The 19135-nt window shown below is 34.8% G+C and overlaps 1 protein-coding gene and 1 long non-coding RNA gene across 10 annotated transcripts in view; one reads left to right on the forward strand and one right to left on the reverse strand.

The window, feature by feature from the left end:
* Positions 1–19135, forward strand: part of RALYL (RALY RNA binding protein like) — a 386418-nt gene that overhangs the window by 257804 nt on the left and 109479 nt on the right. The window contains exon 1 of one of the 9 annotated variants that reach the window (XM_032128486.1): positions 15305–15452. The exons of the other annotated variants lie outside the window; for them this stretch is intronic. Within the exon in view, the coding sequence (XP_031984377.1) occupies positions 15416–15452 (37 nt within the window). The 5' untranslated portion in view covers positions 15305–15415. Of the gene's footprint in view, positions 1–15304; positions 15453–19135 lie in introns of those variants that run through there. 9 annotated transcript variants of the gene reach the window in all.
* LOC116453254 lies at positions 171–18248 on the reverse strand. The gene is made up of 4 exons (XR_004243726.1): positions 18016–18248; positions 16397–16513; positions 4211–4410; positions 171–369 (listed from the first exon to the last, which is right to left on the reverse strand). It is a non-coding gene; the product is annotated as an uncharacterized LOC116453254 (long non-coding RNA).

Here is a 19135-nt window from a genome sequence, read left to right on the forward strand (position 1 = left end):
GGTTGCAAAAGCAAGCTGTTTTGACACATTTTGATCTACTGAAGTGCACTTTGGGAAATACAGACACTTCCTTTAAAAAAAAGAGAGGGTCTTTGATGAGGTGGGAGGCAAGAAAAAGAAGGAAAAATTATTTCTGGAGAGTCTTACTATTATTTAACAAATCCACAAGTGTCAGAGGGAGAGATTTAGAAAGTCTGGGTGAGGAACCTGCATAATTACCTGAAACCTGGATTGATTTCCTTGGAGATACTTGCCTGCTGTTTGTTATTTTTTTGAGCACCCTCAAGCCTGGACTTCATGTAATGTGTTGGTCCTCTGAGACATTTGACTCCGACATGCAGAAACTGTGAGTCCTTCCATCTTCAGGGGCTCAGAGAGGGTAAGCAAAAGAAAGTAAGGGAGGAAGGACAAGGAAGACAACACTTTATTTGTGTTATAAATAAAGTAGGTAGTTATGCAGGCAGCAGTGATTTACAATTGACTGAAATAAGTTTTCTCAAAGCAATAGTCCATGTTGACCTGAACCAAAAGAGAAAATGCCGTGCGTCATGTGGTTTTGGAGAAATTCAACTAAAACTTTGATAACAAAACTAGATGTTCTGTCTCATTCCATCTTTTCCAGAATACTGGTGTTCTTCCCTTTCTCATCATGTTCAACAGTTTTCCTTTTATAGAGCCATAGAAGCTTCCAAAGACCTCTAAGATCATTGGTCCACCTGTTGCACTTGCATAGTTTCTCTGATTCCCCAGAGCTTGATTCCATATGGTATGGATTATCCTATTGGCCCATTGGGGCCAGCTGTCCCCTCCCAGTTCCTCATGCATCCCCAGTCCACTCGCTGCTGAGGTGGTGTGAGAAGCAAAAAATAGGCCTGATCACTGTGCAAGCCCTGCTCAGTCACAGCTAAAGCATCTCTTTACCTGTGTTTGTGCTGAAAACAGCTCTTTTCTATTATATAGACAGTTAACTCTATCCCAATCAAAACCAGCACAGGGTTTCATGCTTAAATGTTAACATCTGGTTCTTGAGATTACTGTTATATAGCCTTTTCTCAAACATGTTGTTTTGATTCTTTAGGCATATTAAATATGCATGTGGAAATCCCCCTCCATGAAGATTTCCCACCTTGGAGAAAACTTATGGTTTGGGAGTGTAAGGGTGTTGTTTTTGTTGGTTTGTTTGGTTTTGTTTTGGTTTGGTTTTTTTTGTAATGGCCTATAGAAAATTGAGGAAATGTGTTACAAGAGATTCAAGTTTTACATATTTGGCTACATGGAATTCTTTCCCAGTCAAAATTCTTACACAGGAAAGGAGCAAAAGGCAACTAGTTATCGGTAACATTAAAAGTACAGGATGGACTAGGAATTTCTTATTGAAAACTATAATCTTCAAAACATGACATTTATAAGGAAAGATAAATATTTGCACCATTACTGAGAGGAAAAAAAAAAAAAAGAAAAAAGAAAAAAGGTCAAATTTGCTGTGCAGTTACCAAATACTTAAATTTATGTAAGACAAATTTTCTACAATGACCAAACTGATAAAATAGCCTTTTTTATCAACTTTTACTTTGATAATAGAAATAAGTGGAGGGTAAAAAGAGAATATTGAAAATTATATGGGAAATGAGTGAAATCTACTCTCTGAGAAAATAAGCATGGATATGAATGACAGTTCCATGTACGAACTGGGAAAAATAAACTCACTTACTGAACACAAATGGTCCCATCTATCTTGCCCATTCTGGCAAATTTGTGTAATGGATAGACATGACACCTTAATGTAGAAGAAGCAAGACATTTCTTTGGTGTTAGAGTTGAAAAGCAGACTCAACTTGCAGAAGAATGAGCACAATATATCATCTCTGGGACGAGGGGCCAAATACAGTGGAAAAGAATCTGCTGCAGAGCACTTATTGTTGAAAATGCATGTTTTGTACAACAGGACATAAGCTACAGCTTAAAAAATACATTATAAATCAAGTCCAAACAAAATAGCCAATGGTCAGCAGCCTATTATTTGGAGGAAAATGAGCTTTCATCCTTACTTTCCTTTCGGTTGATTTGTCTCAGGTTGCTATTAGCATGATCAGAGCACAGATTTCTCATATTCCAGATTTTGAGGCTCACTGGAGCGCAATTAATTGCTAATTTGGATAGGAAATTATGAATATGTTGGTGATAAGTCTCTATAATGCTCTGCAATGTGTCAATGTAAAGAACTTAAAATTTAAGGAAAGAACATTATCATCTTGGTCACGGCTGAGTTTTAATTTGCAATTCATGTCTGCATTTCAAACACAGTCCCATTTTTCATATAAATGTTGAATCACCTTTTGAATCCTACATCCAATTGTATAAAGGAATTTGTTCATTCACTCACAAAGATCGCTTTATAATAAATGGGGCTATCCCACCTATGTTCTTCTAGTTTCTTTGTCTAAATTATACAGAGCAGTTACACACAGGATAGTTTAGCATAGGCTACCTCTCTGTGTCTTCCAGTTTTTTACAGATTAGGTCCTACTGATATGTAGAATCAAATTTGAAAGGGAAGCTTGGAGATTGGAAGAAGCAAGTATTTTTTTATGTAGCATCTGGTTCTAACATTTGTCTGTTACAACTAACTTTGTTATAAAAATAAAGATAATTTTTAAATAATAAACTGTCCATTTGTTTAAATTACTTAACATTTACTAGAAGAGATTGAATGATTAATCTGTTCAGCTTGTCAGAATTTTTTTGTTTTTAGTGGTTCCATTGTAGACAAATTCATGTATTTGTTTTAAATTTTTTAATTGGATTGTTATGAAATGCTGCCAAGACTTCTAGTGAGGCAAGCCTTTAAAATGCAATGATAATTTTGTTCTGATGGAATGGAGCAATCTCAGTATATAATAAGCTGTGATAATGATGTTTCAATATGTGTGATTTATTTTCAAATGCTAAAGCCATTATTTTCATTTCCTATAACTTTAGATTGCAAGAAAATATGCCTGCATTGTGAACTGAACTTTAAAAAATGTATTTCTTATTAGGACAAGTTAATTCTGCTTTCCTTTGCAGTATTTTATTTTGCTTGACACATGATGCCCTATATTTGCTAGTACCTCAGGACAGATTCTAGATGGTGATTTAAAGGCACATCACTTTTTAGGTGCAATTGCTAGGTAAACTCCTAGAAGCTTCTTTGTTTAAATTTATTTTCAGCATTTTTCTGAAGGCCTGCACATTAGTATATTCTAGTTCAGTCATCCTTAGAAATGTTGAGGCCACTAAAAATTTCAAGACTACTTCCAGCAAGATGATCATACCAAAAGAGAAAAAATTGGGCAGTGAAATGGCATGATTAGTCATATGTCAGCCAGAGATAGCATTTACAGATAAAATTCCTACTTCTATTGGAAAGATTAGGCTATTAAGTTCACTGAATTGGAAAATTAAGAATTGTGAGCCAAATGTTTAGTTAATTTAAATTAAAATAATCTTGATGATTTCACTGGATTTACTTTGCATAACATAGAACTTCTGACATCGTGAAACTCAGTCATCCATGAATGCAGGCAACTAAGTCATATAATAGCCTCTAATTTACAACAGCTGAAAATTTTATTATTTTCTTCACATTGAACTCAGTGATAAAAAATACTGCATTCTTGAACCTCACTGTATGTTTTCTGCATGATAAAGTATGAGAAGCATAATCCTATTTCCCCTTCCCTGAAGTCAGGTCTTTTAAAGGTTATTAATTTAATATTATTCAGAAGCAATGCTTCTATTAACATTTGAAAAAGTATTTCACTAACATTTATTAGCCTGAATGAGAATTGCTGAATATACCTGTGTATTCATAGTCTTTTTAAAAATCTTAATCTCTTTAATAAGAATCATCACATGTTCTGCTGCTGTCAGAACATTGTGGGGTTTGTGGCACTGTTCTACAGGGGGGGTATATAACTTAGAAAATTTGTCAAAATTCCTCTTGGCAAGACTGTATTTCTACACCGGACCCTTCCATCCGGTGCATTGATTTCCAACACCTTCTCCTCCCATTTGGTCAAATCTGGTGTATTTTGATTGCTGTTCAAAATATTCAGCTGTAGTGTTGACAGAAGCCATACGAAACTCTCAAAAGAGAAAACTCTCCTCACAGTACAGCTCAGAGAAAGTGCAATGCTTTCTGCAATAATTTTGTATCAGTTAAACCTACCTCAGTTTTCCACATGGTTTTATTTTTATGTTTACTGGAAGTTGCTGAAAATGTCAATCATAGTTTTCATTGTGTGTGTTTTACATTAAAGTTGGAACAAGTTGATTTCATCATAAGCTTGACATGATTTTGTTTTTTTCTGTTTTGCCTTTTGCAAGCACCTATGAATCCTCGTCGGGTTCAATCAATCTGCTTGCTTCCTGGGAAAATATAAAAGCAGAACTCTTTTTTCATTTATTCATAGAACCATAGAATCACAGAATCATTTAGTTTGAAAAAGACCTTCAACTTCATCAAGTTCAACTGTAAATCTAACACTGCCAAATCCTTCACTCATATGAAGCCAGTAAAACCACAGTGAAAATGTCAAACCACTAGCAAATGTGACTGGGTCAAAGTTCAGTGTCAATAAGAAAATCAAATCAAAATATTCTCATTTTCTCTTTTTAATAGCATTTGATTCCAAGTACAACAGGATGTTTACTCTTCAAACCTCATATTTTAAAATATTTGGGTCATAAGTATAGCATTCCTTCACAATAAATAACAATCTGGACTCATCACTTTAATTTTGTTAGTGGAATAATCCAGATATTGGATTTATAAGATTGCAAAATTGCACTGTACTGGTAAAGTAAATTTAATCTGGACTGGTTGGGGTCTACATTCCAAACAATAATGTGTAAGTGGCCCTAAATGAGAGGTGTGGACTTAGTGTAAAATGTGGTAAAATTCATAGCATTTTGTTTATTGTGTGCCAAAAACCCTGGTGGATTAATGTTTTGTCTGATATTAATTAGCATCCCACAAAGTTTAATGTTCCTGTCATACTTCACAGCAAAGCTTCTCATTTTAAGGTATTCTAATTGTAATTCTCCTTTCTATAAATTCTTGTGCTGCAGGAGGGAGGAAACACTTTTTGAAAGGACTTTGAACTTTTCTTACCTTTATTGTTTAGATGTCAATATAGATAACACTCATGCCCAACCTTGTGCAAGCTTCTAAACTCACCTTACTCCTTCAGTAATGGTAGAAGTGACCTACATGCCCAGTGCAACATCAGTTAAACTGAATCCTATGAATATTAGTTTCAAAATAATCCACTACACCTTTTATATGCTAAGACATGAGCAGGAACTTCAGTTGAGAGATTAAAGGTGAGTAGTAACACTGCCTTTCTTAAATCCCTCTCTTATTTTGCTGCAGCACCACAAAGGGATTTTTTTCTTATCTGTAAAAGTTAAACTTCATTTAAAAATATCAGCATATTTCATCTGGTATAGCTGAACCACGAACAAAAAATTTCAAGAATGATAGTGATCTGTGGACAGATTTGTCAAAAATTACTCTACATATCCCTATAGTTTTGGTATCTTCTCTGAACAGACTATCTGCAGAAGCTGTTATTCTCATACCATCAAGAATGGTTTTACCTTTCCAAGGTGCTATAGAACAGGGAATAGAAGACTTGTCACCTAAATTCATCATCGCCTATGATTTTAGAGTAGAGTTTAATAAAACATCTTGGATACCTTAGCTTCACATTTTTACATAGCTTCTTAACTCTTTACCTGGATGAGAAAGCATTTTTCCTGCTAAGTCCACAAGGGGATAAAAGCATTCTTTATCTCCTCTACTGTATAGACATCTCTTTTTAATTAGTTTTCAGTTCATTGAGAACACAATTCTGTTTTGTGGATTTGAACATTGAACAGAGTTGCTATGTGCATTTTCAGTTAATTCACAATATAATCTGATATTTAGTAGCAAAACCTCAAGGTGAGAAGTAGTAGTCTTTCCAGTTTCCTCTTTTTGTGATTTTGAAACATTCCTTACAAGACAATGTTTGATCTGGCAGTACCTTATCATGCAAAGGCATATTCTGATGCCCTTTACAACTAACCATGATTTTTTTTTAATTTCTGTAAAATTTTGGGGTTGTAGACATTAGCCAGATTTTTTTTTTTAAAATGCAAAATGTGTTTCAAGTGTTTGATATACTTACCAAAAACAGGTGAACATAGTTAAAGCATTTCAGTGAAAGACTATTAAATGCTACATAGCACTATCATGTTATAGTGCCAGTCTTTATTTAAATTTAAAACAAAACCCAATATTTTGGCTTGCTGTGAGCATAGTGGAAAAAATCATGTTTCCATGTAGGATACAATTGTCTCAGAAATTGTCTTTGAACTAGTTGTAGTGTTTAGAGAAATTGAGATATAGCTGGCATATTCTAAAATCTGAACCTATGAATTCAACACACTCAGAATGTACATAATCCCACCAAAGACATGCAGTCTAATTTAGACGCTGGAAAAGCTGTCTCCTCCCCTGCCGTCCTCCAATCTAATGAAGACATTAAATCAAATGCATTAATAATTTTAATTTAACAACTCCTTGTTACCCTTTCCCCACACTGCCACCCCACACAGACACATGCACATGAACCCTTAAAAAAACACAGCAAAATGTTTGAGCAGTTGAGAAGTTGGAGTCATTCTGGTATTTTGCAATTCCCTGTAATTCAAAGGATGTTGTTGTATGTGTGCCAATAGTGCATCCTTCAGCATGGTCTGGTGGTGAATTGCTACAATACAGCTTTTTCCATCACTCCAAAAATCAATCTTCTACTTTTCATCTCTTTTAAAGGCCTTATTCGCCCTCTGCAAGACAGCAATTGCACTGATTGATTATGACTAAAATTGTCCTGAGTCCCCCACACTGAAAAAGAAAGATCCCATACAATGAGAAAAGAAAGCAGAACATTTTCAGCTTTCTCTTGATTGCTGTTAAAAAAGCATTAGTCTGAAAGGAGAGGTTGAAGCAGCAACTGTTCATTGGCTGTGCCATAAAACATCATCAGTTTGCATTGCTGTGAGCCCTAAATTGACATTTTAAGGGCCTTGTTTATTCACAGGAGCATCTTTCTCAAGCTCTCCCTGCTCTGTTTTGGACACAGAGGGAGACAACATTCACCACAATGAAGAACTGAAAATGCATTTTGAATGTGAGTTAAATCTGTTTCAATAAACATATAAAAACTTTAAAATAGGATCTTATAGTGCAGTGGTGATGATAGCAAACAGTTTATTCAAATGGTTATGCCTGAAAAAACTTGTTTGAAGTATTCAAGTACTTCTGAGTGCTTGAACAGAATAAAGGTACATGAATTTGAGCTGTATTTTTTAAATGTTCTTGGGTTATGCGAGAGTGGATTCTGTTCTGAAAGTGTGTCCCATTGAATGTAGCATGGTGAGTGTTTCATCAGTGTGATAACTAAAACCAATGTGAAAAGGAAAACAAGGCAGCACTTAATTGCATGGCACTCCAATCAAATTGAAATAGATATCATCTGTTTGGAGAATATGACACAGTGGGTATAATTGCCATTAAAAACAACTCTCTATATTGAGGTGGAATGATTTTGTAACAAGCAGAATCCAGACAGATTGATAGTAACAGCTTTCTTAAATTTCTCATGGAAACTCACCAATATTCAGCACTTTATTTCTCTAGAAATAAATGTATGAACGTTTTGTGTTAAATCCAAGTTAAGCTCTTGTTATACAATTAAGCAGTTGGTAGTCTGTTAAAAGCCTAAATATTTTTTTTAATTTCAGTACAGATGCTTTGGCCCCACATCTGGCATTTGTCTACTGTTCTATACTTGCAGTATCCTGAAGATTTATCAGCTCTGAGATGATAGAAACTGGTGCCTGTTACAGGCGCCATGACTTATTTCAGATTTAACGACAAGGAAGAAAAACTTCTAATACTTAGTGTCCTTCTGACAGTTTTCCACAACAATTAAAAGTATTACCAAGTGACCAAAAAGTCTGATATTTTGAATGTTAATTCTAGACACATTAAGATTGTTTCAAAGACCTAATTATATTCTTAGTGTGCTTGTAATCAAATTGATAAAAATTTTAATTGTCAATTCATAATTGATAAAAATTGTTCTCTAATATCTTATAGGCATTTTTCTAAAATTTGGTATTTAATGAATATATTTCCAACTACACGGCTATGTTTGTCCTCTACTTAGGAAATTTCATGACCTCTAACTTTGGAATGTTGTGCAATATATTAAACGTTATGATAATTTGAAGGATGAGGTAAAATATAGGGAGGGTTTATTAGTATTATGCTCATAAATCAAATTGCTAAGACATCGTTTAATGATTAGAAAAATTGACACCACCTCTTTATACACCATTTGCATTCTTTATCATATTAATGTAAATTCTGAAGAATATATAGTTTTGTGTGGAATTGTTTTATATTCAGACAAAAATCTGGAACATAAATTAATTTTTTTAATGGAAAGGAGGTGTGCTTAGTCCATAATCTGTGAAAATTGAAGTAGACCACCTCTTGAGACTGTCTCAACTGTTAAACAGAGGCTTAGAAATAGCATGAAAGTAATTAAGTATTGTTTCTGGTCAAGATCAAGATCTCATCAAGATCAAATACAAAATGATGAAAGTCCCAGCCAAACTAGCAAGCAAAGCATTTAGAAGAGAAAACTAAAACTTGTCAGGGCTAGTTAAAACCTGGATAAAATAAATTTTAAGCCAAGATGAAAAGAAGGTAGGACTTAGGAAAAACAAAACAAAACATTAAAAGTGCTCAAAACCAAAAGGAAACTGGCCAAGAACAAACCTATCAAGAACTGAGATGGATTAGGAAAGAAACTAATCTAAGATGGGAGGAACGCACTTGGATCTAAGGAACGTGTAAAGCAAGTGAAAGGAGTTAGAATGCCATTCATCTGAGATTCAATCTTTTCTTTGATTCATCTTTTCCACTTGCCAAAGCAGAAGGGAAGATGTTTTTCCACTGTAGAAACTACCATATAGAATATTTAATTCTAAACCTGAAGTTTAATTTATTTTTTCAGACATTTTAGAGAGGAATATCTTATTATACCTGGTTTAAACTAACTGCTAAATATTCCTCAGATGAAGGAACAGAAAGCTTTCTGTTATCTCTACCAGTTTAAGGGGACCTGTACTTACTGTGTACAGTACTTTTTTGAGAAAAGGAAGAACTATCATGCATTCAGAACTGTATTACTTGCTTTTGGAATAGAGGACATAATAGAATTGGCCAAGTTTCACTTAAGGGTTATATAAGACAGTGTGGACAATAAGGAGGAAGTTAAAGCTGTGAAAGTATCAAGCTCTAGAGCCCCTGTCAATCTTTGGAACTGGTGAGAATGCTGTGGCGCAACTCTTGGTGCGAAACCATTGTTCTGAATTGTAAAGTGAAGGTTCAGGCTTATAGGACATACATATATTGTAGCTGCTCTGAATTTGTGGAAGTTACTCAAATGTGATTGAAGACACAGTGTAATTCTGAAAGGTGTTCTTAATGTGTATCTATAGGTTCCTGAGTTATCAGACCAGAGCCTGTAGCTCAAAAGGTACAGAACAGGGTTCAAACACTGGTGATCTCATTCATTCCCAGTTGAAAAAGCTGGTCCACTGTCAAGAGCAGAAGTTCATTTTTCAGGATTCCTTAAAAATAGGTACAGGACATTAAATGCTTCACAGTTGCTGGTGTTAAGTACCCCATGACATACCAGTCTCCCCCTGACTGAAATATTCCCTTAATATTAGGGAGGCTGAAGGACTAACATGGACCAAGTCTCAGCCACTGCTGAATCTTATGACAATTGATATTTAATTTGGGCAAAAGGGATCACAAATAAGACTTGGGAAAAAACTACAAGATGTCATCTTATCCATCTCCTAGGAAGGCTCCTCTGAGATACCTAACCTGTTATAAATCCTTTAGCAAGCCTTCTTATGCTTGCCAGTAAAAAAACTGGTTTCCAAAAAACTGATTTAAATCTCTGTCGCTACAGTGTATGTCCATGACTGTTAACATTGAGGCAGAGACAATGGCTTATTCATGGCTTTTTGTCTGTCTAATTTTCATGTATTCAAGGACAGTTATAAAGTACCTCTACTTGGTTGATTTAGGGTTTTTTCCCCTAACTTTTTTTTCATTTTTTGAAATTCCTCTCTTTAATAATAGGTATCAATTTTACTTTTAGACAAGCACATTTATCCCAATCTTATATTTGTAGGAAGTAGCACATTAAACTTTGGAAATTATTAGTCACAGAAAAATATCCAAATGTATTTCTAGTGTTGGAGGAATGAGAACATGCTGGGAACTGGGCAAGGGCCATGAGGAAGAGCCAGTATGGGCTCCTACCTGAGAAAAGTGTCAGGCTTTGTTTAACTCCGCTGTGATCATATTGTTAAATTCTTGTAGTGACATCTGATAAAAAGAGGACAAACTAATGAGGGAAGCTTGACAGTGAATTCCTTAAAGACCAAATATAAATGCTACTATAACAATGAGACAAATGAAATTCTAGTGAAAACGCTTCATTGAATAAGAGAAAATTACCTGCGGTGAAAGTAGGACCAGTACCATAGGGGCTTTCTCCTGCTATCTAAAAAAGATCTTTTGTGGTGAAGTGTCATTACTGTCTGATAGTGCTGAAGAAAAGTAAAACAGGTCAGCAGAAATGTAGAAGATAATAAAGAAGCAGCCAAATAGTTTTCTTAAAATCAAACAGCTCCAGAAAAAAATTCTTCTGGTTTTTTTTTCTAAATTACTAGATGATGGAAGTGCTGTGAATGTAGCAAATTTTATTCTAATGCAGCATTTGATGAATACATGAAGTTTTCATGAAATCTTGCAAACTGTATATTCTCCTGAATACAAACACTTGGGCAGAGTAAAAACCAACAGAAATAATGGAAGACATGAAACACTTTAACTGCATTCTGTCCTTAGTAAAGGGAAGTATTGCTGATTTGAAAGTAATATGATACATTATTTCTCGTTTATCCACACAAGTTCTTAATATACAGAGCTGTGGGTTGTGTACTAACAAATGGTGGCCTCTTTGAGAATATTTACGAATTCAGTCACACATCATTTTCTCTCTCCATATAATTCCTCCTGCACTCAGTCTTGCAGGGTCAAGACCTGAAGGTTAAAGTTGGGAACACTTAGAAACAATGACCCTAAATATAAAAATGCTAGAAAATAATGGCAGTCACCAGAGAGAGGTATTGAATATAAAGTCTTTGGGCAGGGTTCCCTTGCCTAGATATTTGCCTAGAGACACATAACATGGTCTTGGCTTCGGCAGGGTGCTCCAGAAGGTTGTAGGTGCTGTGCCATATTTCCTGGCACTGTGTGAATATCTCAGATGCCATAAATCATCAAAGTAGTGCTAGACATGAATGTTTAGGCAGTGGAATTGAGCCCTTTAATCTACAGCTAGACTATTAATAAACCTTTTCTTTCTTTGGCACTGTCACTGGTCTTTATTCCTGATATGTTTCAGGAATGCTAGACAGGTTTGTTGTGTCTTGAAAAACATTTATGTAACTCCTTGATTCTAACTTACAGTTGTAGGCATAAGATGTACAAATCTTGCTCTTTCTCATCCAACTTGCCACAGCTTTTGCAGTATTTTACCTGTGTTAGGCAGGGTTGGTTTGGCCAATATTTTAAGCTCTGTCCTCATTACATCATAAACAGAATATCTTATCATAAATTTGCCTTATTAGCTAAGTGACATTTCTTGCTAAAGGGAATTTTATTTATCTAATATTACACCATGTTAAAAAGCAATATTTTCAGATAGCTGTATAAATATTTAACAGTATTATTTAACAGTATTATTTAACTGCACATACAAGATTTTAATACATCAATAATTTTATCAAGTAGTGGTTATTACTTGGAGGAGGTTAAATGTTGATCCTTACACATATCGTTTATTTAAAGAAAAAATTAATTCATATTCATAGATGTAATATTTTCTTAGATGACATCATAAAATTAACTGTAGAGGAAGCTATAAAAGGTTATTATCTAAGAAGACTCTTTGAGTGCATTAAATTAAAAAATGAAAGACAGAATAGACTTTAAGCTTTCTCCACCCTCCTTTTTTGTCTAAGATCTTCTCATTAAAAATAAAATTGAGCATACCACCCAGGCAAAGTGTTTATTGATGAGTAGTATGTGAAATTCATGTCAGCAGTTATATTTTTTAAATATATTTTTTCTTTTCCTCTTCTTAAAAAATGAGAGTTTGAGAAATTTATGGCAGTATTCAAAGAAAAGCTCCTTATTGGGACCTGTAGGGTGGTGAGAAGAGAAACAGAAGACGTGTTATGGGATGTGCAGATGTGGACATTATTAACTCTTTTACCACCAGCAACAATGACTGACCAAATTAATTCCAACATACTGTTTAAATAATATTTTAAACTGTTTCAATCATTTAATATGTATGTTTGTAGCAAAGTAATAAGCTTAATGTGACCAGGTGACTTCTTGTTGCTCATAGGTTCCATTCATTTCTTCCCACCCCTCTAAGCTGGTTGCATTTAACCAGCCATATGCCAGATTCTGAAATTTTCAAGCTGTAACACTGTGAAAGTGAATTTTAAATTCTTCTAACAGAAAACAGTAACACAGAAAAACAAGAGGTTGCTGTGCCTACTCAAAGCTAGCAAGCACATTCAAATTTTGGGGTTGTTTGCAATATTCTTTCAGGAAGAGACCTACAATGATTCTCCAGGCAGACTATATTTACGCTATTTTTAACAAATGTCTTTCACTGTACTGAAGAATCAGAGTTCCAAGTAACACAAAGAAAAACCAATAAAGGTTGTGCTTTCAGGGATCATTGATTTAAAATAAATTAATCCCTATCCCATGAAATTTCCATTTAGTTTAATTTTTTATATTATACCACTACCAAGATATTTCCATATAAATACATGTTGTAATAGAATAATGCACGAAAGAACAATGGAAAAAATATGCATGTTGTTGTATGTGCTATACATAATACAACATGGAGTGTTAGTAATGTATGGCTAGGTTAAACACAGGATAAAAAAATGGAAAAAAAATAGAAATTAATAGTAAGGAAAAGAACTGAGTTATTCGTTACAATCTAATGTGAGCTGAGGAAAAAAATTGAAGACATCTTGCCAAATCAATGAAAGAAGGAAAATTTGAACTGAATAATATGGTTGAGAGCCTTCAGGTAGATGAGAGAACAGAGCAGGAAAAGAAAAGATTGCTACATGAAGCAGTAAATTTAGAAGGGGACCATAGATCTCTGTAGTCTAAGTCAGACCACAGACCTGATTCAGCTGCAAATTAACTCAGAGGAAAAATAGAGCAGGACAACTGTGGAATTATCCTCAGTTCATACAAACTGCTGCAAAAATATTTACTCCAATGGACATGAACTGTACAATGCTATTTGAAGATAAGGCCTGCAGGGTCTTTCTGTATGATGCAAATACTTTGTCTGCTGCTATGCTTAGCAATGAAAAATTATCCTAATTTTTTCCTTCCTGTCACTTTTGATTTGTTTTGCAAATCCCACCTTTCTGCTGACCTCAACAATAGATATGGTATAATCTCAAGTGTGGCATTTTGAGACAACTGTAGAGGAAATACTAAAGAAATCTAAAAAAATTATCCATTGCTTTCACTTTCTTCAGGCTACAATTTATCCTCAGCTTTGCTGATACAAATCCAAAGCAAATGAAGAAGTATGTGGTCAGATTTTGACAGAAGGAGGAAATTAGATTAATAGAAAAATATAAAGATTTCACTTCAGTAACTAGAGGTGTGTCAATATGAGGATATGTGACTACTGAACAACTGAAATGATAATTAAATGGTGCACAAAGCTAAACATGGTTATACTGGAGATATAAAAAATATCTCTGATATATCTGAGAGGTGAAAAAATGATGGCAAAAATATAAATTTAGGGTAGACACATTGAGAGAGACATTCTTTTTAATTTCTTTTAATTGTTTTCATTAGGAGAATAACTGTAGGTCAATGTTTTAGATAAATGCTACCAAATCGTTCCTCTTTGACTGAAACATGAATGACCCACAGACACCAGATGTTATTAGTTTTAATTAGTAAGTAATTAATTAGTTTAATTAGTAAGCCAAAGATAATTTTTTTCTTTGACTAGTTCAGAGAGCTGCTATCTAAATATGCATTTTAAGCAGGAACAAGAGTACTATTACCAGTTTCCAAGACATTTCAGTCACTCTACTTATTTTTTTCCTTTGACACTTCTGTGTTTGTGGTATCTGGGATCAAGATGGCAGGCAGCTCACAATATGAATTTCTTAAAACGTGAATAAATACTTTCATGCAGTTTTATTAAAGAAATATTTATTGCTGAATGAACTGGAATTTCTACTTCTTTTCAGCTCCATTACTGTCACTGGCATCTTCTTGAATGTCATCTACCCATCATGGCAAAAACTAATTCACAGCTCCCTGACATGGCAAAATTTTCGTCCCTTTCCCTCTGTTCCCTTTAGGAAGATATCTGGATTCTTTGAAATGGTGATATACATATATGCAGATATGCCACATATATGTCACTTTATCCCCATGACCTTGTGATTCAACAGACTAGAGAGCAATGAAGTACCTATAAAAATGAGCCATCAGCAGAATGTTATTTAAATAGCTTTCCCCAAATTAAATCATTAAAAGGTAATGCAGAAGTAAACATAGGCGTGAAAAAAATTAATTTCATTTTGTATATTTCCTGAATAATCTATTCATGAGCTCAGACTTGCAGTCAGGATTTAATTGATCAACGTGTTGATTTTCTTTTAATAGTAATTTGAAAATGTAATTGAAATTTGAAAATATAACCCAAAATATTTTAACATACTCATATGCATAGTTCTAAGGCCTCTCAATGAAAAGTTAGTTTTTATTAGTTTATGAGGTCATTTATACAATTTTGTTTATGTCAGGGCTTTTTCAAGGAATCTTGATTTCAGACCATTGCATACCATATTAGCCCACTTAGATTACAGGATTCTGTATGTGTTCTGTATTTTATTAGCTGGTATCAAACACATTTGAAAAAAAGTATGAAAATAAATATGTTTTGCCTCTGAGCTTTGTAATAGAGAAAATCGTGAGAGCCAGTAGCATCTCCCCTGGATTTTAGGAGAATGGTATTACCCTGCCTTTCTCCGAGAGATTGCTGGTTACCTTCTGTCAGTGAGCAACTGTCTCACTGCAAAGCAGGAGCACGATCTCTTTTGTCTGTGATCAAGGCAATTATTTCTTAGAAAGTGGGATTTCTTCAGAATGACTATGTACAAGAGCAAACGCAGAAACCAAAGATGTAAGTAAATTATAAAGTTTTTTAATATTCTTACAGAGGAGGGAAAATAAATCTCCAGTTTCATTGAAAACCATGTTTTACTTTACCCTGCTTTGCTTGAATTATACCAGGAAAGCAGGAACAGTATTCCATGCCAATTATCCCACTGTTTCTCTGTGTTAGATGCATGAAAGAGCTTTAAAATGAAAAAAAAAAAAAAAAAAAAAAAGCTCACTTGTTACTATGGAAACCCTCAGAAAGTGATTGCTTGATGATATCAACAAAGAAATAAAGATCAAATATAAGTTTAGTTCAGAAGAGCATCCTTTATTCAGGGCTTAATGAGTGGCTAGCTGTAACCTTTGATTTGATGAGGCTGACATGCTTTCCCCTGGTGGACTTTTTTATGTGGTTTGCATTAGGAAGCCAGTGATAGCAGAACTTTAAGGGCAGTTATTGTATTTTCCTACATCACAACTTTTAGAATTAACTAGTTTGCTAGCAGGGGGGGAAGAGAAGCTTGCATGTGTCTCTGCTGTGCATTTACAACACTCCAGCCCTGAAAATTCACTGGCTTCTAAATGCATGACTTTCCAGTCGAGCACCTCTTTGACTTTTTGAATTGCTATGGCATCAGATGGGGAAATTTCAGTATCAACATAAGCTTATGGAACAGGTGACTGAGGCAAAGTGAAAATGTGCTGTGGGTCAGGTCATGAAGTATTTGCTGCTCTAAGAAAATCTAGTAAAAAGCACGTCAGAATGCCTTTAAAATCTTTATAAATGGAAAGCATGTCAGAAGATGTGAAAAGACATTCCTCTAAGAAAAATGCCATTTACACACTGTGTTTTCAGGGAGAGAGCAGGGGGGAAGGAATATCAATTCAAAACCAGATAAGTTTGGACTTCATTTGGAGAGAAGCATTGTTATTTTTCAGAGGGATATATATGGCTATATCACTGACCTCAGTTTCTGGTCCTTGTGGATTAATCAGTATAGATCTCCTTCATTTTGTCTTGCTCAAAAGAAATGGATGTGCTGAATGTAGAAAGTTTGGCAGGACAGAGCTCTGCTAAAATCTCTGCAACAGAAATCAATCATCTGCTTCACATTCAATAAAATAAATTATCATAAATTTTGTTCCCATAGCAGCAATGAAAGAAAATTATTTATATACAGGAAAATTATAATTAATCTAGCTCTTTTTAACATATTAATTACTGTCACCATTATTATGTAAACCAGGAGCTCTTTCTATACCCAGCTGCATTCTTGCAATCTCTCCTGTCCAAGCCTGGTTATAGTGTACAATAAAAAAATTTGTGCCTGGGTAGCTGAGTTGTGAGGGTTTTTTGTTGCAAGGATACAGTAATTCATTAAAATGGCACAGGATGTTGCTAAGAATGCTTTTATGAAGAGAACCTGGCTTTCACCCCTGCTGACCCCAAGGAAAATCTGTGATTTGTCCAGAGGCAAAAAAAAAAAAGAATGAAACATGATCAGAATGCACATTGTAAATATGAGGGTGGCGATGTTTTCTGGTTCTAAAACCATCTTTAGTTTTAAGATCCAAGTCTAGAAAATATATCAATATTACACAGACGTGATACAAATTACATATATAGGCAGATATATTATAATATATAAGTACCAGTACTGTATACATGGATGCTTCATTAATAACTTAGCTAATTAGTAACTGCAAAAACCTGAACAAACAAAAAAATTTGAGTAATTTTGATATTGCTCCTGTTCATATCATTCAAAGGCTTTTTGAAGGATAGATTTCATTCAAGCAATTGTTATTCTGAAATATAAGGGATTATGGTAGCAGCTGCATTAAACAGTAGGCAGGTACTACATTTTCTGTGCAGTTGTGGTTCCCCTAAATAAGAAATAAGAAATGATATTGAGTATATAATTTCCAATATATGTGGGGTAAACCTTGGGATTTATATCTCCTCACGACCTCTCACTACCACACTTGAACTTGTGGCATAAAATGAAAGTGAACTTTGTGGTTTTTTCTTATTCATTGAAATTCTGCTTCTGGATTTCATAGACTCCTCAGAGTATTATAACCATTGCTTTCCTAACCCCTTTTTTTTTAATGTTTTAAAAAAGGCATAAATGCATTCTCTACTTAATTCAAAAGCACGTCAGATAAGAGAGGAGAATAGAAAATGTAGAGACATGATGGTATTTTTCAAACGCAAAATTGAAGTAATCCCCATATCCAATTTCTGTCTCAGGTACAAAACTGTTGCTAGAGGAATACATGCAAAAAAAATGTGTTTACTTACCTGTCTGTAAGAATGGGATGAAGGTTTCCTATACCTATTTTCAGCTACAACGTCATACATAAATCTTCTAAGTTCTAAGCTAATCTTAAATGTTTTCCTTTCATTGTAACTTTGATTTAGATTATAGTAAAGGCACTGATACTTAGCATATTTTATTTATTCCATAAATATTATAACTTATGAGAATTAAAATTAACTATCACAACTAATTATAAAACTTGCATCACTAAATAAACAAAATTCAGATTAAGGCTATTTCTATATGATTGCGTGTACCTACCTACAGATACATGCCCAGTCTCCATGCATACATTTCTCTGCACAACCAGATGATAGGATGCTTGATCCTTCAGGATGCTTGATTCAGGATAATATCTAGCTGATAGGCTGGTTTCTCATTTCATTGCATGGACGCAATGACTGAGTGAGGGGAAACCATCATAACAAGCTCTGTCTTGCTACTGGGCACTGGCAAATGTGTGGTGATAGAGCTTTTGTGAAATAAAAGGTTGGAATCTTAGGCTGTCCTGCTTTGGCGCTGCTGAGGAGGATGGTCAGGAAAAGTATTGCAGTAGGCTGCAGTGCACATGTGGGTTTTCTGCATGGCGAGGCAGCCAGCCACAGTCATACCTTCTGGAGATGCCTCCAAGCTTCCTCTCACAAAATGAGCAGCAGACATTCCATTTTTCACTGGGGTCTTTCTTGTAGCCTTCACTATTACAGGAATCAAGGCAGGATACTACCCCTGAAGACAACAACACTGGGAAAACTTATTACCTATAAAGCAACTTTGAGGAAATCTCATTATTCTTATTTACTGGTGGCTTGTGTAGCTTGACAAGTTAAATCACCACCACCTCGTGAAGGGCTCTATATGAAAAGATGATCCTTAATATTTCTTTGGTCTAAAACGGTAAATTTGACTCAGAAGAAATATCAGAGGAGAAAAAGAGAGTAGTGGCTAATGTGGCAGGCAGATGTGTTTTGGGGAAGGTGTGCAGCAAGTACCCAGGAGGAGATGGCAGAGTGCTGCCAGAGAGATGTCAGTGATGCCAGAGTGCTGAATTGGGGATTGGAAAGGTAAAACAAGGATGGAAAGATTAAGGGGAAAAAATATAACTTGTCTGTCACTTTCTTCAGCTTCTTCTTTTCAGTGTATCATGGGATCTTTCATACATGTCAGCAATGACAATCAAAGCACAGTGGCAGCTGAGACAATCAGAGCAGTTACTTCTGAATATTGGGAACCACTGATAAAGTCAACAGCTATTGTAAGTGCAGCCATAGATACTGTCTGTCCCTTTCCAAGGTGTTAACTTTCCAAGCTGAATCCCCAAACTTGTCCATGACAATATGAAAAATCGTGTCAACATCAAATGTCCCTGAAATTGTGTTCCAAA

The sequence above is a fragment of the Corvus moneduloides genome, chromosome 1 (assembly GCF_009650955.1).
Source record: "Corvus moneduloides isolate bCorMon1 chromosome 1, bCorMon1.pri, whole genome shotgun sequence".
Lineage (NCBI taxonomy): Eukaryota > Metazoa > Chordata > Aves > Passeriformes > Corvidae > Corvus > Corvus moneduloides.